The 24,891-nt window shown below is 38.5% G+C and overlaps 1 protein-coding gene across 1 annotated transcript in view; it reads left to right on the top strand.

The window, feature by feature from the left end:
• Positions 1-24,891, top strand: part of LOC124613550 (E3 ubiquitin-protein ligase MYCBP2-like) — a gene marked incomplete at its 5' end in the record, with an annotated part of 333,858 nt that overhangs the window by 54,256 nt on the left and 254,711 nt on the right. Inside the window, one exon of the mRNA XM_047142262.1 lies at positions 498-694. Coding sequence (XP_046998218.1) covers positions 498-694 — 197 coding nt within the window. The remainder of the gene's footprint in view (positions 1-497; positions 695-24,891) is intronic.

The raw sequence follows: 24,891 nt of genomic DNA on the forward strand, positions 1-24,891 counted from the left end.
TTAATACACAGTGCAAAGGGGAGTGAGTACACTGTGCCATACACTTGGAAATGGTTTGCAGAGTATGGATATAGATGTAGTAAATATCTGTCACAAGTGTTTATTTTTATGCAGATAAACTTATAGAGACATGATTCCCTCAAATTCTAAACATTTTTTATTGCAGTTATATTTGTGTACAGTGCATATGTATGATTTTTTTCAAAATTGGCCATTTATGCTTTATTAAACAAACCAGAAGGAATTCAGTTAAAGTAAGTAATGAATGCAAACCACTAGGTGATGTTCAGATACAAAAGAAACGTTCCTACATGTTTTAATTAATTTGATTGATGCTGCACATTTTGACATGTTTGTGAAGAAGTCTTATACATGAAGATGTTTTTCTAGTACATGTGGTGTGTGTGTGTGTGTGTGTGTGTGTGTGTGTGTGTGCGTGTGTGTGTGTGTTTTACAGATAGAATATCTATAAAGGAACAATATTTATGTATCAATAGAGACTTGCCACCTGAATTAGCTGGAGTATCAGTGAAAGACCTAGTGAAGGCAATTGGTGAGAGTCGTGCTAATGGAAATGGTGTTACACCCCCTGGCACTCCACGCAGAACCTCACGCAGTTCAAGTCCGAAGGCCAGTGCACCAGGAACTGTGTCACCACGCCTAAGCCGCAGCTCGAGCCCCGTTCCAATTCCAGGTAAAATATTTGGAGAAATGTGTAGTTGTGGTTCTACTTAGATGTTTACTATGTCCTGCGTCATAATGCTTGATAAGTTTTTCAAGAAATGTTGGTGTGCCATCATTCAGCTCTTTTCAGTTTTGTTGTGCTTTCTTATATGCAGCTGACTTCATACGCAAGGTAGTATCCAATTTTTCTAACAGTGCTGCGATATGAGCATCACTTTCAGTAGCGCAATGTAATATCCCGTGGTGCTTCCAGAGTAGCAGATATTCAAAATTATGAAAAATAAATGAACAAGAGTTGAAACCACACACGTGCTGTGAATCTTAGGAAGGAACAGCAATGATGGAGGTGCAACCAATGTCTTTGTTTCTTAGCAGCAGAATCGACAAAGAAAATAAAACTTCTTTTAAGAATACATACAGTAAGAATAATAGGACCCACCATATAGTTTCGTAGTTCACATTATATAGTTTCACAGTTCCCATTTGGTGATAATACCTATCTTGGAATTATCACTACTGTATTATCTGTAGACCAAGGGACTTCAATATTTTTGCTGAACTTCTTGACAGCTGAATAGAAGTAGTTTTTATATAACATCTGATGAAAACAAATAAATGAAAGTAGTAGCATTTTGACACCCACAAGAAGCTTTATTACACCACATTATATTATTGTTAATTTACTTTATTATAAGCAACAAGAGTATTCCCATGAATATATTGTAGCATGGGTGAGAGGTCAGAGGGACAAGCACATTATGTCATTTATTGGCAAACTAAAGAATGCAAATTCAGACTCAGTATATCAGTGCCAAACAGGAAAAACTGGAGTTGAAAGTGGTTTTGATAACTTTTTTGGTACTTTTCTTCCTGATTAATAAAAGTAAGCGAACTGGTACAAAGAGTTAACACAAATTAGAGAAAACATGCTTATTTTGTATTGAATATATAACAATGAGGATAATAAAGGGACTGAACAGAGAGATATGATTTACTATGCTTACCTTTGAAATAAAAAGTATTACAAAGCTAAGCTCATAAAAGCAAAAAAAGCAGCATATGAAAGGTACATAAAGGTGTTCCATATAATTGTAAGGCAGCATGGGAAGTTATAAGACAAGATAATTCTTGTAACCAGGTATATCAAACTCTGCTCAGTCTAGGATAATTGAGTGACTACTGTGTCACATTTAGAGAACTTGGAGACAGAATTGTAGCCACAGACACATCTGCAAGGGATCTACTTGGTTCCACTGTGTCTGTATGGCCTAGCTGAAATCATGCTCAGTGAGGTCTGTAAAATGTTTCTGAAAAAACAGCTCCTACAGAACTACTGCCCAGTTTCTGCTGTGCCAGTACTCTCAAAATATTTGAATCACCATGTACATTCAACTAACCAATTATTTTGAAAAGCATGACCTTTGCAACATTCAGCATTGATTTTGGCCAGGTCAAAATACCACTGCAGCTGTTCTGGAAATTTTTGGTCAGACTTTTTAACAGCTTTCAAAAAAAGAAGCTGGTGTCATTATGCAATGTAAGGAAAGAGTTTTGACTGCATTCCTTTTAACATATTACTAACAGTATTATGGTGTATACAAATCTACATTAGCAGTAATTTCCTCCTACTTAGCAACAGAAGACAGTTTGTCTCAATTAGAAATTGACATTCTTCCTTGTAAAAACTGGCACAGGTGTTCCGCAGGGTTCTGTCCTTGGCTCCTTGTTCTTCATTACTGCTTTCAGTGACCTGCCCAGTTGTGTGTCACAACTGTAATCTCTTATGCTGATGACACAACTTCACTTACTTCACATCACGAGATCCCAACTCTTGATAAGATTTTGCAAGACTCTCTTGACTTTGCATTAAATTGGTTTGCAGCCAATAAACTTGTTTGTAATTCAGACAGAAGCTCATATTAGGATTGTCTAAGAATATAGAAAGTAAATGTGGGGAAAAAATTGTTCGTGTAACATTCCTGACTGGTTCTACATAGCATGTCATCCTCTTTTTACCAGGTTTAGGATACTAACAGTAGTGAATCTGTGTGTGTGTGTGTGTGTGTGTGTGTGTGTGTGTGTCTATCTTCATCAGGAACAACGTTAAAGAAGGTGTTGACAGGGAAATAATTCACAAACATGACACTAGAAATAAGGAAAATATTGACTTTGAAAGGCACAGGCTAGCAATAACAGGAAACTCCCAGAAAATGAATATCTACAAAATCTTGAACTAGTTTCTTCTCCCCGCTTGATTCTTACCATTTAAAAATTTCAAAATAAAATGCTATTTCTAGCTAACAAAAAACCTTCATTACATTATAAAAGAATTCTCTGATATGGCCAATGTTGATTTTAATATTTACAACTATAGCTGCACTCTTACACTTTGTATGAACAGTGTTAATTTTAGTATTTAAGACTGTAGGTGCACCATGTAATTTGACTACACTACTGTTATTTATTTATGATGAAGTCTGTTTCATGTAAAATGATCAGTGGCAAATGAATAAAGATTAAAGGAAATCCATTGTTTTTGCCTATTGTCGTCAATACCAACAAAGAGTAGCGTACTTTCAGAAGAATACTCCTATCATCTCAAAACAATTAAACAGTGGAAGATGAATAAAGTAAAACTATCTTCTCTGCTCCTTTCATTATTCTGAATTTTTTTGATATGTGAATAAGTTTGTGTAGATATCACATCAAACTCTGATACTACTTGATTTTATTGTTATATGAGATCAATATAGTATCTGACACTTCTCTATCCTTATAAAACACTTTATTGAAAAATGAGTAACACCAATGTACTTGACTGCTTTGGCTTGCTTGTTTTTGCGTCTTACACCAACCATAGCTCAAATTGGAAGACTGTAGGGATTGGTAGCATTGGACAAGAATAACGGGTTTTCTGAGGTGGTGTGATGAAGTTTCTCACAAGTGTCAACAACTGAGATGATCTAAATATATTTTGGTACTGCTTCCAGGATGCATTTAAAGAAATGTGAGAGGTTTTTACACCTATGCTTACATATAAATGGGGTTGCTAAGAGTGTTGTTATTGTTGTTGTGGTCGTCAGTCCTGAGACTGGTTTGATGCAGCTCTCCATGCTACTCTGTCCTGTGTAAGCTTCTTCATCTCCCAGTACCTACTGCAACCTACATCCTTTTGAATCTGCTTAGTGTATTCATCTCTTGGTCTCCCTCTATGATTTTTACCCTCCACGCTGCCCTCCAATACTAATTTCGTGATCCCTTGATGCCTCAGGACATGTCCTACCAACCGATCCCATCTTCTAGTTAAGTTGTGCCACAAGCTCCTCTTCTCCCCAATTCTATTCAATACCTCCTCATTAGTTATGTGACCTACCCATCTAATCTTCAGCATTCTTCTGTAGCACCACATTTAGAAAGCTTCTATTCTCTTCTTGTCCAAACTAGTTATCGTCCATGTTTCACTTCCATACATGGCCACACTCCATACAAATACTTTCAGAAATGACTTCCTGACACTTAAATCTATATTCGATGTTAACAAATTTCTCTTCTTCAGAAACGCTTTCCTCTCTACTTCGACCATCGTCAGTTATTTTGCTCCCCAAATAGCAAAACTCTTTTACTGCTTTAAGTGTCTCATTTCCTAATCTAATTCCCTCAGCATCACCCGACTTAATTCGACTACATTCCATTATTCTCGTTTTGCTTCTGTTGATGTTCATCTTATATCCTCCTTTCAAGACACTATCCATTCCGTTCAACTGCTCTTCCAAGTCCTTTGCTGTCTCTGACAGAATTACAATGTCATCGGCAAACCTCAAAGTTTTTATTACTTCTCCATGGATTTTAATACCTACACCAAATTTTTCTTTAGTTTCTTTCACAGCTTGCTCAATATAAAGATTAAATAACATTGGGGATAGGCTACAACCCTGTCTCACTCCCTTCCAACCATTGCTTCCCTTTCATGCCGCTCGACTCTTATAACTGCCATCTGGTTTCTGTACAAATTGTAAATAGCCTTTCGCTCCCTGTATTTTACCCCTGCCACTTTCAGAATTTGAAAGAGAATATTCCAGTCAACATTGTCAAACGCTTTCTCTAAGTCTACAAATGCTAGAAATGTAGGTTTGCATTTCCTTAATCTAGCTTCTAAGATAAGTCGTAGGGTCAGTATTGCCTCACGTGTTCCAATATTTCTACGGGATCCAAACTGATCTTCCCCGAGGTCGGCTTCTACTAGTTTTTCCATTCGTCTATAAAGAATTTGTGTTAGTATTTTGCAGCTGTGGCTTATTAAACTGATTGTTCGGTAATTTTCACATCTGTCAACACCTACTTTCTTTGGGATTGGAATTATTATATTCTTCTTGAAGTCTGAAGGTATTTCGCCTGTCTCATACATCTTGCTCACCAGATGGTAGAGTTTCGTCAGGACTGGCTCTCCCAAGGCCGTCAGTAGTTCTAATGGAATGTTGTCTACTCCTGGGGCCTTGTTTCGACTCAGATCTTTCAGTGCTCTGTCAAACTCTTCACGCAGTATCATATCTACATCCTCTTCCATTTCCATAATATTGTCCTCAAGTACATCGCACTTGTATAGACCCTCTGTATACTCCTTCCACCTTTCTGCTTTCCCTTCTTTGCTTAGAACAGGGTTTCCATCTGAGCTTTTGATATTCATACAAGTGGTTCTCTTTTCTCCAAAGGTCTCTTTAATTTTCCTGTAGGCCGTATCTATCTTACCCCTAGTGAGATAAGCCTCTACATCCTTCCATTTGTCTTCTAGCCATCCCTGCTTAGCCATTTTGCACTTCCTGTCAATCTAATTTTTGAGACATTTGTATTCCTTTTTGCCTGCTTCATTTACTGCATTTTTATATTTCCTCCTTTCATCAGTTAAATTCAATATTTCTTCTGTTACCCAAGGATTTCTACTAGCTCTTGTCTTTTTACCTACTTGATCGTCTGCTGCCTTCACTACTTCATCCCTCAAAGCTACCCATTCTTCTTCTACTGTATTTCTACTGTCTTTCTAAGAGTGTAATCATGGCTAATTGATGAAAATTGTGTCTTTGATGAAAAGGCAATGGCTGCAAAGGCAGACTTGGAAATTTTGGATACTGCTTCATAGGCCTGTTCATTATGCAAAAAATTTTCTATAGAGGTGCTGTGAAGGCTTTTTGACATTATGTCACCAATAGCAGCTCACTGTGAACTGGTAGTTGATAAGTTCATTATTAGAATAACAGTCCAGCACAGATACATAACTAAAAGATGGGAGGTAAACTTAAAATAACCACAGGATACAGATAAAAGCAAATTAAAAAATATGTTTTGCTTAACTTTCAGAGAATGCCCGTCTTGAGAAAGTTGAGAATGTGTACTCTCTCTCTCTCTCTTTCTCTCTCTCTCTCTCTCTCTCTCTCTCTCTCCCCCCCCCCCCCCCCCCCACTCCCTCCCCCCCCCCCCCTCTCTCTCTCTCTCTCTCTCTCTCTCTCTCTCTCTCTCTCTCTCACACACACACACACACACACACACACACACACATGCACAAAAACACAGTCATTGTTGTTGTCTCCTAAAGACTCTTAAGTGAGAACTGGCTGACCAGTCAGTGAGCCTGAGCAGCAACTGGCAAACTGTCTACTCCAGTGATGCACAGAAGCTTGTTGATACATAAAAAGTTTACCATGACAGTGCAGATCTGTATACTAGTTGGAAGACATCTTGCTGTACACCATGGGCTGAAGGTAAAAATATTTAATTGCCAGATCATTTTTGGGGTGTTTGGCCTATTATTGGTGACATCTGATAGAGAGGACAAATGAATAAGTGCATACATAGCAATGTCTGTATGCATTACAATAGAAAAATAAAGTTACTTACTGTTGTGTGTGTGGGTGGATATCAAATAATGGGTGTGTCAGATATGAAATATTTATAATGTTAATTATGTGAAGCTAGAAGTCATAGAATATCCATGGATATTTGGTTTCTAATTATAATCATGTCTGTATGCTCACGGTAGGATCCACCACCTGTCTCTCTACACAGGTTGTCTTGTGTACATGTTATAACTGTCAAACACTAAACATCACAAATCTTAGTTATATTGGACACCACTGTCACAGAGAAAATACGGAACTGTTGGTCGGTGCAAAGAGCCTCATGTTAGAGATATCTTGCTATCTCTGATATTGTAAAAGATACACTTGTGACGTGAGTTCGCTATATGTATTGAATACCATACTTGGGACAAATAGTGCATAAGAGTACAGTATATAAAGTATGTGATTTGTTCTTCCCTTGTAGATATTTGTGTTGCTAAGCATAGGCTTGTCATTGATGTGTAAGTACAATCGGTGGTGCTATCTTGGTGTTAACTTTCTCCTGCTGCTAATTTCCCTTTTAGTTGGTGTTAACTGTCTCCTGCTGCTAATTTCCCTTTAAACTCAATGTAGAAACAGTTTCTTTAACATATTGGTTTCAAAACTATTTGCGAGTCAATTATTATTTTCTATTTCTACCTATACTGTGTTGAAGGATATTTCATGTACCACTGTCACTTTCTCCATTTACTGTTGTAGTCGTAAATGATGAACGTGGAGAATGACTTTTGGTTAGCCTCTGTATGAGCTCAGATTTCTATAATTTTACCTTGATGGTCTACTCAGAGGTATATGAGGGTTGCTCAAAACGTAAGATTGCACGGGCAACATATATTCGCTTATCGAACTTTTTTTTTTGTTATGTTGGTACACATGTCCTGAACATATGTTCACAATTTCAAGTGTACAGCATACTTTGTTCTTGACAGATAGAAAGGTTAGGTGTGTTTTAGTGCGCTTGGCGATTTTTGATTATTGTAAAAAATGGAGCAAAGAATTTGCATCAAATTTTGTGTGAAAAATGGAATCAAGTGCTCTAAAATACTTGAAATGTTGACAGTGGCATATGTTGAGTCTGCTGTTAGTAAAAACAAGTACAAGTACAAGTGGTACAAGCTCTTCCAAGATGTATGAGAAGATACGAATGACGTACCTCGCTCTGGATGCCCCAGCGCATCAACAACAGATGATAACGTCGAAGCTGTGAAGAAAATTTTTTGGAAAATCATCAAATTACCATAAGAGAAGTTGCTAAGGATGTTGACATATCGGTCGGCTCATGTCATGCAAGTTTTTTGGATGTTTTGAGCATGACACGTTATTATCACATAAACAACGCTTAGGAGCTCTTGGATGATGTCAGTGATGATCCAGATTTGCTCAAAAGGGTCATAACTGGTGACGAAACATGGATTTATGGTTATGATGTCGAAACCAAAGCCCAGTTGTCCCAATGGAAGCATCCTGAAGAGCCAAGACTGAAAAAAGGACAGCAAAGTCGACCAAATGTCAAACGACAATGCACCTGCTCATTCATCATTGCTTGTGAGGGATTTTTTGGCCCAAAAAAAAAAAAAAAAAAGACACTCATGCCTCAGCCACCATATTCACTGGATTTGGCCCCCAGCAACTTTTTCCTGTTCCCAAAACAAGAGATCTATGAAAAGATGAAGATTTTCAGCAACTGAGGAAATAATAATTGCATCACTGGAAGTACTCAAGGCCGTATCAAAAAGTGTTTATGAGAAGTGCTTCGAGGATTGAAAGAAGCATTGGCACAGGTGTATTGTATCTGAGGGGTATTACTTTGAGGACAGTGTGAATATTGATGAATAGATAAATATTTTTTCATAAAAATGTAGAGTCACCTTACTTTTTGAACACACCTCGTATGTAGCTGAAAGCAATATATTGGTAAACTTATCTAGAAATGCATACTCTCACTATTTTCACAGTTAATTATAACATTATGCACAGTGTCTCTCTTGTAGCATCTTCAACAGCAGTTGGATGAGCATTTCTGTGATACTTTCCCACTTACTAAACAAACCTGTGACAAAATATGCTGCTCTTCTCTGAATCTAGACTCAGGAACAATTCTGAAGTATCAGCTGAACAAGGGTTGTGCTAGCCATCTCCTTCAAGGGTAGACTCCACTTCTTGAGGATTATGCCAAGAAATTTTTGTCTAGCATCTGCCTTCCCTACTCCATATTTATGCTATCATTCCACTTTAAATGGCTGAGCGTGCATACTCACATATTTAATAGATGTGCCTCTTTCTAGGGACTATATCATAATTATTTTATCAACTGGCCTGTGCACCTATTTGTGAGCAAATTACATTTGTTAGTGTTGACTGTCAATTGCCAATCACAGCACCAGATGTCAATTGTCTGCAGGTTTTCTTGGCATTTCTCTAGAGTTGCTTTGTGCCGCAATTTCTCCGTATACATCTACCAACACCCCATGGAGCTTCTGATGTTATTCTGCAGGTCATTTATATGTATTGTGAACAATAATGGCCCTATAATACACTCTTGGGGTATGGCCTAAGTCAGAAGATTTCTATCCATTGAGAATGACGTGCTGTGTTTTATATGCTAGGAACTTTTATGCTAGGAACATTTCAGTCCAGTCATAAAGTTGATCTGATACTTTGTACCAGTAGCAGTTCATGGAATTTTTTCTAAGTGTTCAGTTGGAGTATGATTACAAATTTCCAAAAAGCTGACATAATGGCTAAAAATGAATAACATAATAAATGAAACTGGCAGAGGGCATGAGTTGTGCTTGGGTAGCTCAGAAGGTACAGCACTTGCCAAAGATCCCAAGTTTGAGTCTTGGTGCGGCACACAGTTTTAATCTGCCAGGAAGTTTCATATCAATGCACACACTGCTGCAGAGTGAAAATCTCATTCTGAAAACATAATAAATTCTATATAGAAATACACTTGCCTTACAATGGAAACTCCAGGTTGGAATATCAACAATTCAAGGAAAAGATATACTGCTACTAACCATAAGATGAGACATGGAGTTGTGGACAGGCACAACAAAAAGACACTTACATGTAAACTTGAGTTGCCAGAGATGTCGGTCATGTGTGCATGAGGAGTACTTGCTTGTGCGAATGAATATGTGTTTCCCTCCTTTTCTGAAGAAGGCTTTGGCTGAAAGCTAATGTGTAAGTGTCCTTTTGTTGTGCCTGTCTGCAACTCAATGTGTCATCTTTACGGTGAGTTGAAGTGTACCTTTTCCTTATGTTATTGCTATTCTTACCTGACAATGAATGTTTAAGAGCAGTGAACCTTTCAACAAGACATTACCTGAAGTCTGCCTTGCTGCTTATTAACAAGTAAAAGTCTTTCTCCGTGGAGAGTACTGCTAGTGTTCTTGGATTATATTATTTCACAGAAAAGTTTTTGTTCTCTTCATGGTAGAGAAACATTTCTTTGCAACAGCTAGTGTCATTGGTTTGTTGACATCACTTTCAGGAGTTCCGATTTTTCACTGGAAGACTCCTGCAAATTAGGTATTTGAGCAGGAATTGCAGAAATGGAACAGTACCTATGAGAGTTCTAAGTTCATTCCTCATGTTTGATATTTGAATCTCCATTTTCAGATTATTGCATTCAAAGAAGGGATATGTTTCACAAGACCTTTGCAGCAATCTGTATGAAAATTTACTCTCATATGAAACAAACGTTTCCTAGTCAAACAAATTTGCAATGATGAGAGATTTCCTGTGAAGTTAAAGCATCAGAGTGATAATACTTCTTTTGCAGCTACAGTTTTAGAACTTTGTTCCCTGTCCCTGTCTCTTCACAAGATGCAGTAGCTCTATGCACATGGAAATTTTATCAGTAATGCTGCCTCAGATATACTTTGTTGTACAGTTGGAAATTCAACTACTCATTTTTGCAATTGACTGTACACTGCCTCAGCATGTGGCATAATGTGATTAAAATTGACTGAAATTGAAGTGCTGGGTGCTCTAATTTCAGACAGAGCCCTCTTGCTTGAGTAATTGTAGCAGTTTGTCAAGACGTAGGCTCAATTTGCTCCAGGCATTCTACAAGTTACTCTCTGTTTTTGTTTGCTACTTGCATAGATTTTTATTTAAAATTTCATTTGTGTTGGGCGTGAGAGGGACTTTCCTGTTCATTGTGTCAGTTAGCAGCACTGTTCAATGTGAAGAACTAGGGTTTGCTCTAAGGTCAGTGGAAAAATTATAATGTGTGTTTCCTGACTCATTGCTTGGCCTACAATCAGTTTCAACTTACGGACAAGAAGAACGGTGATAGGAGAGATGTCAATAACTATCGATCCTTTTCCCTACTGACATCATTTCCCAAATTTATAATGTATATGCAATATAATATAAATTTGTGTGATTTTGTAGGTGAATGTATAAATGGCATTCCAAGGTGAGTAGCTCTTCTTGAATACAAACTGTAATTTCCTGAGGATATTAATGTTGCTTGGGTGGGCACTATTCTAGAATGCAACAAACATGGAAACAGTATAGTTTGTTTGTGATATTATGATGACATGTTCTTTTAAATGCTGGTCTGAAAATTTGTCCAATATCTTTATTTTTATATTTCATTTTCTTGACTAACTTGATTTCTTCTCTAGATCCTTGATACAGGGCTTATCTTCAAGGAAGAGACATTTGTTTCTGTAAACCTCTGCACTGAATTATCACACATATTGCCTTGACACACAGACACTGCACATCTGAGAACTCACATCTTCAAACTCACAACTGCATCCTCCCACGTGACAAACATAATAAGCTGGTGTCATTATTTGTAATTTAACTGCAACAAATAAGGGAAAACTCCTACCTGTTGTTGCTGACTAGAGTCTTGTTATTTCAGTTTCAGAAATATAATTGTCTGTAGGCAGTAAGAAAATAACAGATATTATAAGTTAGGGAATAGTGCAGGTATGAATTAGTTTTGAAATCTGATATTTATTTGTTGTGTTGGCAAAATGATTGTGGATGAAGAGGAAACCACACTCTGGCAAGAGTGGGGAAACAAATGCTATGGCAGATATATGCCAGAGTTTTGCTCCAGTGCTCAGAATAGAGAAAGTGCCTGCCCCAGTCCCTCCTCCACACCTCACTGTGAAACCAGCGGCTGGAATGTAATCATTGGGGGTGCAGAACTGAATTTTGTACACGAATTGAACTGAGCGTGTAAGAACTGACTTCCAGTGTCAAGGATGACTGTTGACATCGATGGGGCAGTTCATACATATAACTAAATAATTGTGTCACAGAGGCAGAAGAATGGGTGAATTTTAAGTTTTAAATCTTTATGCACTGTTAAATTTTCTCATACATTAATATTTCTCATTGATATTTCTATGGGTTTAAATAATAATTTATAACATCAAGACTGCTTACTAAGTATAATATTCACATTACCAATTTCGGTCTTCAGTTTGATTAGTCCACTAACAGCTTTGTCATGATATATAAAAATTCATGTTATGCTCTTTGAGCATCACAAAGTAGTATTAAATGGGGTTCATTGCTCTGTTGTGCCACAGGAGGAACCACCTCTGCTCTATATGCTTATGTTTTGTTCATTAGGCTGAAGCCAGGGAAAATGGCATCAATCTGAGTGCTGTATGGAAATTTACTCTCATATGAAACAAACTTTTCTTATTTAAACAAATTTAAAATGATGAGATGTCCTGTGAAGTTAAAGCATTCTGCAGCCTGAGCGATAATACTTCTTTTGCAGCTACAGCTTTAGAACTTTCTTTCCTGTCCCTGTCTCTTCACAGGATGCAGCAGCTCTCTGCACATGGAAATTTTATCAGTAGTGCTGCCTCGGATATCCTTCGTGGCTCTTTTGAAATGTTCTACTTCATATTGTACAGTTGACTCTAGAACAGCACCAAAACTAACACCACAACAAGAAAAATGTATGATTTCCTATGAACCACCTGACAGTCAAACCACGTAGTGTTTACTAAAGTCTATGTATTAGCTGTTGTACATGGGTATGTAGAACCAGAGTGCCTTCCGGTAAATATGGATGAACATAGTAAGCTGGGTTTTCACGCGATTGTTATTTGTGGAATCCATGTTCAAGTAGTTCTCGCAATATGTGGGTCTAAAACATGTTCCAAAATTTTACATCTGTTTGACTACCCCTATTGCAGAAATGATCTGTGTGTTTTTCCAGTCTCTTGGAACATTTCATTTCTCCAGTAGCATTTGACAATTTGACAAAATGCTGCTAGAAGAGGAGCAAGTTTTTTTTATCTACAGTGAAACCTCACTTTTACACTTTTCAAGGGACATCGAAAAAATGGTGTAAAACGCATTAACATGTAAAATGTGGGAAATAACATTTTAAGCCGTAAAAGTTACGTGTACATATGCCCTTGCGCTTTATGTATAATATATGCACGTAACAGGCATCAAAAGACTAGTCAGAGACTTTGTTTGTTATCTGATGAAGGTTTATTATCTAATAAAAATCACTGATGTACCTGGAATTGATAACAGTCTGGGAAGTAGGAACATTTGACTCAATTTCATATGTCTTAATCAATCCTTTTCAAAGTCTGCAGGTATCATTCATTATTTAAATCATGAAATACTGCACTAGTTACATATTTTTTCACACTTAGCACGACCCGTTTTGAGAATTTTTTCTCATTGTCAACTGCAAATATGTAAATAAGTATTTAGTATGGTGTTTGAATATGTGTTATTCTGTCACTTGCACTGTAGTTGTCCTTTTGAGGTTATCACTCATTAGTTATGTATAAAACCACACACACACACACCCAAACACATACACAAACTATCACTCACATTGTTTGTGTAACATCACAAAAAATACTTTCATAAATACTGCACTTGACAATGAGAATAAATTCTCAAAACAGGTTTTGCTTGGTATGGATAAAACACATAACCAGCACTAAAAAACATTTGAGCAACACAAAGTGAATGACTGTCAAATAGCGCTCCAAGTGGCCATATGCCGAAACATGCTAAATATAGTTCGACAATGGTGTCATGATGATCACAACAATTACAAAACTGTGTTTGTGCAGTGGAGACAGTTTGGAAATGATTTGATTGGTCATGATATCTTCATTCGAATGAACCTGGTTACTCACATCAGCCACCATGCCAAGTAGAGCTTGGCAGCGGCAGGAGATATGTCACGAATTGTTCCAACTTTTACATGTTAACCACTTCAAATCCGCTGATTAGAGTGCCCTGGTGTCAAAAAACTTAGCCACATAATATTTGTAAACACTACTGGATGGCCAACATCATGCCAGCATCATTTTTTTCCACAAACATTTTTACGTAATGCGTAAATCATGGGAAAATTATAAATATGTTGATGCAGAATCAGGTGCAAATTAACATTGTGGGCATAGGAAATTTGATGGGACTGATAAAAAAAGTCATAAACCGTGAGAAAACTTTAATTCCGGGAACGTAAAAGTGAGGTTATTCTGTACTTTTCTGTAAAGTCGTATAGGTATCTCATGAGGGGGTGAGATTGAAAAAGTTCCATTTGTGACACAACTGATCATCTGAGAACGTGCACTGCCCCAAGAAATAACTTTGACAGGAAGTACACAAAGCTTATGGTACCTTAAGCATGTAATAATTATCCAGTAAATATTTTTTGGAGGTAGACTCATCTTTTATATTATTTATATTATTCATACGAATATGGATGTAGGAAACCTTTTGAAAACAACTGTAAAATTGATTGGTAGTACCAGCTCTTAATGGCCTAGGACTCAATTGAAATAGTCTTCATCTCCCTGCACTGGCACATTACTGTACAGACATGGCAAATAGACTACAGAACTCATAACTCAATGGCTGTATGTCATGCCAGGTTGCACCCATACAGTTTTCAAAGAGGCCCAAACACCTTTCTGATCTTGATATTTCCTGTTTTTTGTCTCTTTGAATGCAGGAATTTGTGTTGTTTCTGTATTTGGGCCCAAAGTAGCTAATTAAGGGCTGTACAAGGAATTGGCAGAGAAAAGATTGGGTACTCTATTTTGGTAATGTTCTGTAAATATATACATCCCATCTTGACCCCAGAACAGCACCAAGACTAACACCACAACAAGAAAAATGTATGATTTCCTATGAACCACCTGACAGTCAAACCACATAGTGTTTACTAAAGACACTGTGTTAGCTGTTGCACCCAGGGATGTAGAACCAGAGACAGCCTGTGTACAAATACGCCAGAATTTTGAAATTCATGAATAGTCTATCACAGATTCTAGGAGGGGGCAGTGCCGCCTCTTGGCCCCTCTTTCACATGTGTATGTTCCAGTCACCTTTCCTCTGTTGCACAATTTTCTTTGAAATGTTCTGGCACTAGATCTAGGGGGGTCTATTAAAAACACAAGATTACCATATGCGATCCACATTTACCACTTCCCTTACCCTCTAACCTCATTGGATATTGTTGTATTATTTAAAGCTATAAGCACACCTCCACCACTGACATCATTCCTATGTTTGCAATATAAATTCATTTCTATTAAGCATCTTGGGCAAATGAAGATAACTTTCTTCACCTTTTGTAGACAGAAGAAAGCATATCTAGTGTGATTTCTTGTACTGATTTTTGAACTGTCAGTGTAGGTTTGAATATAACCTGCCCACTTTTCTCCAAGGTCTGAGAATTACTCGTACACTCTAGTTTTGGTAGGGCCATCAACATATTTTTTACTACTGGAATATTTTAACAGATTCAGTCATTAATCATAATGGAACATTGGAAATAACTCACTGTGATATATTCAATTTTTCAAATATCCCAACATTGTAATGTTTTTAGTCAAGAGGTTATCTTCTGGTTGTACCTCCAGAACTCCCAGTTTGTAAGAGCATTTCACCATTTTGCACCAATAGATGGTTAATATCTGTTGTTCTTTGGAGAATAAAATGGTTGCTTAGCATAGTTTTATGTAGGTGTAATGCAATTTTTTTTCAGAATAAGGATATTTTTTAAATGGAGTGTGGAAAGGGTGGTATAGCTACAAGGCGGATTTGAAGACTTTTGTATGGTAGTCAGACTAGTTGTGTGCAATACTTTTTAGAGACATGCATCCATGATAATATGAAGGCATCAGAACACAGTATAAAGTGGGAAGAATAATGTCGCGAACTTCCCACCAGAATTCCTTTTTTTTTTTTTTTTTTTTGTATGCACCAATAATTGTCTTAATATGAGGGCTTCAGTTCAGTCGTGAATCAAATATGGCCTCTAGAAAGTGGTTTCTGTAGTAATGATGCTATTCTTTTTCCATTTCAATTGCGTTATCTCCCAACTGTGTCTCCTCTGACAAGTGAACATATGTCTGCAATATTTTTCCTGTTTTTATTTTCAGTGGAGAAGTGTCTGCTAAATGACAGATATCTTGAATTGGAGATAGTTTCATTATGAGAAAATAGATATAATTGTGTCTTAGTGGTTAACACGATAAATTTAAAGGTGAGAGGAGCTAAGGTACTAACTGTTATTTCTCAAAAGAAATTGTCAGTGCTACATAGCAGACAGGTGAAAATAAAACAAAACTTTGAGGATAATTTTGGAGTGAATGAAAAATCTTGGCAGTACTGTCTTAGATGAGCAGTGAAGTCAAACAGAAACTAAGGGTTAAGCATTAGCATGAGTCCAGATCATCAACATGAAATGTATTTTAAATAAATGCTCTTAATACACAGTCCAGTCGTAGTAATGTTTGACATCAGTGTGCAATACCACCCACAAGTGGTAGGTGTCAGCTCTAGCAGTGGAGGGTATGTAGGGTCATCGGGGGACATTGAAAAGAGTGCAGCCATTGTCATAATGCAGGAACGGAGCAATTTATCTGATGTCCAAAAGGGCATGATTATTGGCTTTCGGACCAAGGGCAGAAGAATTTCCAAAATGGCTAAGTCTGTAGACTGTATGTGTGCCGCTTTGTCGAAAACCAGTGCCGAAGCAACTGTGGTGCACCATGAGGCACAGATGACAGGGGTGAACAATGACTGTGAAGATTTGTACAGGTGAATAGACATGCAACTGTTGAGTGACTGACGGCCCAGATGAACCAAGGTGCTACCAACAGTGTCTCCTCAATGATTGTTTAGTGAACATTTTGCAGCTGGTGCTTGGTTCACGTACTCATGCTGACTGCTGTTCATTAGTGATGAAGGCTGGAATTTGCATGCCAGTACTGCAGGTGGATACCCCTGAGTGGCAACAAGAGGCCTTTTCAGATAAATCAAGTTTGATGCTCTTTTGGACGAATGGCCATTGGCATATATGGCATGAAAGCAAACAGCCTGCAACAATAATTGGAAGGGTCCAGGCTGGAGGAGGGCCCATTATGTTCTGGGGAATGTTTTTGTGACATTCCCTGGGTGATCTCATCATTCTGCAAGGCACAACGAATCAATACAAGTATGCATCTATCCTTGGGGCCATGTCCACCCCTACATGCAGTTTGTTTTTCCTTGGCATGAAGGTAGCTACCAGCAGGAACACAACATGTCACACAGCTTGCAGTGTACATGCATGGCTCAAAGAGCACCAAGGTACATTTACCGTACTCCGATGGCCACCTAACTCCCCAGATTTTAACCCAATCGAGAATCCATGGGACTACCTTGATGGGGCTGTACATACCATGGATCCTCAACTGACAAACCTAGCGTAGCTGGCCATGTCATTGGAGTCAGCATGGCTCTACATCCCTGTCGTTGTTGTTGTTGTTGTTGTCTTCAGTCCTGAGACTGGTTTGATGCAGCTCTCCATGCTACTCTATCCTGTGCAAGCTTCTTCATCTCCCAGTACCTACTGCAACCTACATCCTTCTGAATCTGCTTAGTGTATTCATCTCTTGGTCTCCCTCTACGATTTTTACCCTCTACACTGCCATTCAATGCTAAATTTGTGATCCTTTGATGCCTCAGAACATGTCCTACCAACCGATCCCTTCTTCTTGTCAAGTTGAGCCACAAACTCCTCTTCTCCCCAATTCTATTCAATACCTCGTCATTAGTTACGTGATGTACCCATCTAATCTTCAGCATTCTTCTGTAGCAACACATTTCAAAAGCTTCTATTCTCTTCCTGTCCAAACTGTTTATCGTCCATGTTTCACTTCCATACATGGCTACACTCCATACAAATACTTTCAGAAACGACTTCCTGACACTTAAATCTATACTCGATGTTAACAAATTTCTCTTCTTCAGAAATGCTTTCCTTCCCACTGCCAGTCTACATTTTATATCCTCTGTACTTCGACCATCATCAGTTATTTTGCTCCCCAAATAGCAAAACTCCTTTACTACTTTAAGCGTCTCACCTCCTAATCTAATTCCCTCAGCATCACCCGACTTAATTTGACTACATTCCATTATCCTCGTTTTGCTTTTGTTGATGTTCATCTTATATCCCCCTTTCAAGACACTGTCCATTCCGTTGAACTGCTCTTCCAAGTCCTTTGCTGTCTCTGACAGAATTACAATGTCATCGGCGAACCTCAACATTTGTATTTCTTCTCCATGGATTTTAATACCTACTCCGAATTTTTCTTTTTTTTCCTTTACTGCTTGCTCAATATACAGATTGAATAACATCGGGGACAGGCTACAACCCTGTCTCACTCCCTTCCCAAAAGCTGCTTCCCTTTCATGCCCCTAGACTCTTACAACTGCCCCTCGACTCTTATAACTGCCATCTGGTTTCTGTACAAATTGTAAATAGCCTTTCGCTCCCTGTATTTTACCCCTGCCATCTTTAGAATTTGAAAGAGAGTATTCCAGTAAACATTGTCGAAAGCTTTCTCTAAGTCTACAAATGCTAGAAACGTAGGTTTGCCTTTCCTTAATCTATTTTCTAAGATAAGTCATAGGGCTAGTATTGCCTCACGTATTCCAACATTTCTGCGGAATCCAAACTGATCTTCCCCGAGGTCGGCTTCTACCAGTTTTTCCATTCGTCTGTAAAGAATTCACGTTAGTATTTTGCAGCAGTGACGTATTAAACTGATAGTTCAGTAATTTTCACATCTGTCAACACCTGCTTTCTTTGGGATTGGAATTATTATATTCTTCTTGAAGTCTGAGGGTATTTCACCTGTCTCATACATCTTGCTCACCAGATGGTAGAGTTTTGTCAGGACTGGCTCTCCCAAGGCCGTCAGTAGTTCTAATGGAATGTTGTCTACTCCCGGGGCCTTGTTTCGACTCAGGTCTTACAGTGCTCTGTCAGACTCTTCACGCAGTATCGCATCTCCCATTTCATCTTCATCTACATCCTCTTCAATTTCCATAATATTGCCCTCAAGTACATCACCCTTGTATAGATCCTCTATATACTCCTTCCACCTTTCTGCTTTCCCTTCTTTGCTTAGAACAGGGTTTCCATCAGAGCTCTTGATATTCATACATGTGGCTCTCTTTTCTCCAAAGGTCTCTTTAATTTTCCTGTAAGCAGTATCTATCTTACCCCTAGTGAGATAAGCCCCTACATCCTTACATTTGTCTTCTAGCCATCCCTGCTTAGCCATTTTGCACTTCCTGTCAGTCTCATTTTTGAGACATTTGTTTTCCTTTTTGCCTGCTTCATTTACTGCGTTTTTATATTTTCTCCTTTCATCAATTAAATTCAATATTTCTTCTGTTACCCAAGGATTTCTACTAGTCCTTGTCTTTTTACCTACTTGATCGTCTTCTGCTTTCACTATTTCATCCCTCAGAGTGACCCATTCTTCTTCTACTGTACTTCTTTCCCCCATTCCTGTCAATTGTTCCCTTATGCTCTTCCTGAAACTCTGTACAACCTCTGGTTTAGTCAGTTTATCCAGGTCCCATCTCATTAAATTCCCACCTTTTTGCAGTTTCTTCACTTTTAATCTACAGTTGATAACCAATAGATTGTGGTCAGAGTCCACATCTGCCACTGGAAATGTCTTACAGTTTAAAACCTGGTTCCTAAATCTCTGTCTTACCATTATATAATCTGTCTGATACCTTCTAGTGTCTCCAGGATTCTTCCATGTATACAACCTTCTTTTCATACGGCTTCCTCTTTCATTTCTCTCCCCCAATCCATATGCACCCACTGTGTTTCCTTCTCTCCCTTTTCCTACTCTCGAATTCCAGTCACCCATGACTATTAAATTTTCATCTCCCTTCACTACCTGAATAATTTCTTTTACCTCATCATACATTTCATCAATTTCTTCATCATCTGCACACCCAGTTGGCAAATAAACTTGTACTACTGTAGTAGGCATGGGCTTCGTGTCTATCTTGGCCACAATAATGCGTTCACTATGCTGTTTGTAGTAGCTTACCCGCACTCCTATTTTTTTATTCATTATTAAACCTACTCCTGCATTACCCCTGTTGTTACCTTCCACAAAAACATTGACACTCTTTGTCCAAAATGAGCAAGTCAGTAATGTGTTGATCCACCTTTGACCCTTATACAAGCAATTATTCAGCTAGGCATTGATTTACAGAGTTATTGGATGTCCTCCTGAGGGATAATGTGCCAAATTCTGTCTGATTGGCATGTTAGGTGATCAAAATCTTGAGCTGGTTGGAGGGCCCTGTTCATAATGCTCAGAATGTTCTCAATTGGGGAGAAATCCTGCAACCTTGCTGGCCATTGCAGGGCTTAATGACCATGAAAATAAGCAGTAGAAACTCTCACCATGCCTGGGCAGGCATTATCTTGCTGAAATGCAGGCCTCAGATGGGTTGCCATGAAGAGCAACAAAACAGGACGTAGAATATTGGCGATGTACCACTGTGCTGTAAGGGTGCAATGGATGACAACCGGAGGGGTCCTGCTATGAAAGGAAATGGTTCCCCAGACCATTACTCTGGGTTGTTGGGCAACATGGTGGACATTGGTATCCCACTGCTGTCAGGGATGTCTCCAGACATCTTTTCAGCCTGTAATTTCATTGACTGGAGTAGATTTCATTGACTGGAGTAGAATTGTATTCAGCAATGAGTCTGACTTCGAACTGAACTCTAATGACCAGCGAATATGTATCAGGAGATGCCTAGGACAGCAGTGGGAGACCAACCTTACTGTTGCCAACCATGCAGGGAGTCGCCCTCTGAGGTGCCATGTAATTGCATAGAAGGCCCCATATTTGTCCCCTGTACTGCACTCTTACAGCGCTGTGGTACATCGATGATATTCTGTGCCCCATTATGTTGCTCTGCATGGCGAGCCATCCTGGACAAGATGATACCTGCCTGCACATGGAGAGAATTTCTACTGCTTGTCTTCATGCCACCCTACCTTAGCCAGCAAGAGCACCAGATCCCTCCCCAGTTGAGAATTTCTGGAGCATCACGGGCAAGGCCCTCCACTCAGCTTGGGATTTTGAATATCTAACGTGCCAATTGGACAGAATTTGGCACGATATCCTCAGAAGGACATCCAACAACTGTATGTCAGTGTCTAGCTTAATAACGGCTTGCATAACGGTCACAGTTAGACCAATGTGTAACTGACTTGCTCAGTCTGTGAAGCTTCTTCTCTTGAATAAACCACCCAGTTTTTCTGAAATTGTAATCATTTGTTTGTACATGTACACCACATCTAACAATTTCTATCCCATTCAGATGTTTCCTTTGTGGTGTCATTTTTTTATCTTACAGTGTACATGTGCATCACATGTACCAATTTCTATCCCATTCAGGTAATTCCTTTGTGCTGTGTCCTTTTTTTTCTTTGGGTGTATTTGCAAAGATATGCAATTTGAACAGATATTGATTAGAAGACAACTGTGATGAACAGTGTTGAATGCCTTTCAGGAATTTAGGAAGACAAAATCTACCTGTTCATCGGCATCTGATCTTAGTTAGTTACATGTTCCATTGATCAATAGCACGGAAAAACCGTTAGGATGTGGAACATGTCAAATGCACAAGAAATGCGCACAGGAAACAAGTTTCTTTTTCTGTTTACATTATAGTGTTATACCTAAATATTTCTATTATCTATCCCATTCCCTTAAATGGCACAAAATGCATATATTATATCTCCAGATTTATTTACTCATATTCAAGAATTCATCTATGATATAGAAGGAGTTGTCAAGGAGGTATGATTTCAATTTGTTTTTGAAACTATTACTGCTGTCTGTCAGATACATTTTATTTCATGTGGTAATTTATCAAAAAGTTTTATAGCAACATATTTTACCCCTTTCTGTGCCAAAGATAGGTAAAGTAAAGGATAGTGTAGGTCTTTCTTTTTTCTGGTATTGTAATCATAAATGTCGCTGTTGATTTTAAACTGGTCCATGTTGTTGAGAAAAAAATTCATTACTGAGTAAATGTACTGTGAAGCAGTTGTAAGAATTCCTAACCTTTTAAACAGATGCCTATAACATGTGTGACCATGAACCCCACACATTATTCTAACTACTTTCTTTTGAGCAGTGAATACCTTTTGCCTAAGTGTTGAGTGGCCCCAGAATGCCATGCTGCTGAAATGAAGTTTCTCTTCACCTGCTGCAGTGAAGTTTCTCTTCACCCTTAGAAAATTCAGTGTTGTTGAGACATCTGCATCAGAAGTCTGTCTGTCCTTACAGTACTGACGGGAAAATTGCACATACGTTTATGTATAGTTTTCCCAGTCAATACTGACTAGTTTATGGTTACCACATACTACTACTGTATGCTCACTGTATTTTCCAGCTATCAAGTTTAGGCTACTTTTGAATGTGATTACTGTCGTCAAAAAAAAATGGTTCAAATGGCTCTGAGCACTATGGGACTTAACTTCTGAGGTCATCAGTCCCCTAGAACTTAGAACTACTTAAACCTAACTAACCTAAGGACATCACACACATCCATGCCCGAGGCAGGATTTGAACCTGCGACCGTAGCAGTCTCGCGGTTCCAGACCGTAGCGCCTAGAACCGCTCGGCCACAGCAGCCGTCGATTACTGTTGTCCATATTAGTTTTCAATCCTGTTCATTTTGGACTTTACTATATGTGCTTATGCTTGTTGCTATTGGTGTTCCTCTAGCTTGAGAATGTAATCAATCTTTCCAGTATACGGTCCATGTGTTGTCCAAAATTTCATTAGTCTCTACTTTGGGTTTCAAGCAACTTTCAGCTCCTAGAATAATGTGAAGGTGACTGATTTCTGCTAGAGAAGTGAGTTGCAAGATGGCACTGTGCATACTCAGGCATTTAACAACTAATATTTTGAGTATATATCCTTCTGAATTTGCTATCTATCTGTTGAAATAGTTGGTTTATGTGGTGCTAGTTTTTCTTTTGTGGTAATCTAATACATACTCTGACAACCATGTACCCATTTCCATTGTGTTGTGCAAACCTGACCTATCCAGGGCAACTTTATACGTCTCCACTGTGTAGCATACATTGACGAACTTACACTCAAACTCACTATAGAACCTGTGACATAACGATTCCACTTGGCTCCAGACCAGAGGATCTCAATCAGTTCTCAGAATGATGTTGTCAATCAACAACTGTGCATTAGCAAGGCTAACTGTATTCACCAGATCCGTCACTGTCCAGACAGAACTGAGAATGTCTCAGAACCCAGGCATCGTGTGTCAGTGATTCCGATGTGAGTGATGATCTGCAGCTGACTGCAACCTACACTCTCTGTTACCCACAGTATAGCCTCTTCCAACCAGCAGACAGTTTCTCTCAAGATACACACTGAGTGTGCATTTGGTTGATACTGTTTTCCTAAGAGAGGCCATTATACACTTAATCCTGGAACTGCCTCCCTCTAACAGCTTCTTTCCTCTTTATGGCTGGTGCATCAGCAGGAGAGGCAAAACCTTCTAGCTCTGTCTCATTATCAGTAGGAGGGAGATCTTCAGATTTCTTCATTAGAGGTATGGGTCTAGGCTTTCAGCCATTAGTGACATAAAACTTTTATTGCGAACAGCTACGGATCTGGGCACACCCTGTCAGCCAACATCAAATGACTGCTCAGTTTCAGACCAGCATTCTGCAGAGCACGTCTACAAAAAGAGTGGCTGGTAAGTTCTGTGGTAGCTTCGCAGTGGGAGCCCATCCTGCTTTCCATCACCTGCACAATTCACAGCAGCCATATGAAGCTGGTTAACAGTGGCCAAGGCAGCTTCCAGCTGTTTGTGTGAATTGTATCCTGTTCCTTCATGATGATCTTGCAATGGAGGCAGTCTATAACCGTATGGAAATGTGAACTTCATTCTTTCAGTGGTATGGATTAGTACGGGAATTAAACACAAGACTGGATTATGCTTACTTAATTCTTCACTGGGAGCCAACCGATGCTAGTAGCAAAGGGTTAGTCAGGACTTAAAGGAGAGTCCCTGCCTTTCATTGCAGTGCTTTTTCAATTGTGCATTGTTTGTAAACATAACTATATGCTTCAGTGCTGTGCAGCAGCACGTAGTTTTAACTTAGCTAGAATGTTCGGCACAGTGTATACTCATTTATGAAAAGCATATTTCAGCCACAAAGTGAGGAACTTTTATTGACCCCTGACAAGAAACTTGTTTAACAATATTCACCCATGTTGACAGCGTCAAAAACATAATGTTACTCTTACCTTGAATACTCTGTGTTGACTACTGAAGACAGCATTATGACGACACCAAACAACAGCAATGTGCCTAGCAATAGCATATAGTGTATATTGTTTTTCTAAGGATATGTATGAAAATGAACCAGATAACATTTTATATGAGTAGATAAGCATTCCTCTACAATATAGAATTACAACATGTGTATGGAAATATATGAACTGTTTTCAAACTTTTGCACCTGTAGGATTGATATCTTGATATCTCTTGTCCCATTACCAGTAAACTAAAGAGTATCACTTGCCAAATAAATCAATGAAATCAGTTTACATCAGTAATGATATGTGTTTCACTGCTGCAATTGAAATGTAGTGATTATGTTGAAAATATGTGCCACATTAATATTTGACTTCATATCTTCAAGTTATTGTGAGCAGTCACCCTACAAATTAAGCTGTCTGAGCACATTTGGGGGTCCATCTCAAACATTCATTGCCACAACACAGTGTTCAGAAAATAGGAAGAAATACATTTAATAATGTTGGGATTACTCCTTCAGACAGACTCAGTTAGCCTGAGTGATAAGGCAAGAGCTTTTGATAAGGAAAGGCTTAGGATTTAACTGTCTTGACTGAACAGAAAATAAAATTATAACAGTTTGCTAAGTTCTGTGTGATAATGTCAGTGAACTTCTTCATCTAACACA

This window comes from Schistocerca americana, chromosome 4 (genome assembly GCF_021461395.2).
Source record: "Schistocerca americana isolate TAMUIC-IGC-003095 chromosome 4, iqSchAmer2.1, whole genome shotgun sequence".
NCBI lineage: Eukaryota > Metazoa > Arthropoda > Insecta > Orthoptera > Acrididae > Schistocerca > Schistocerca americana.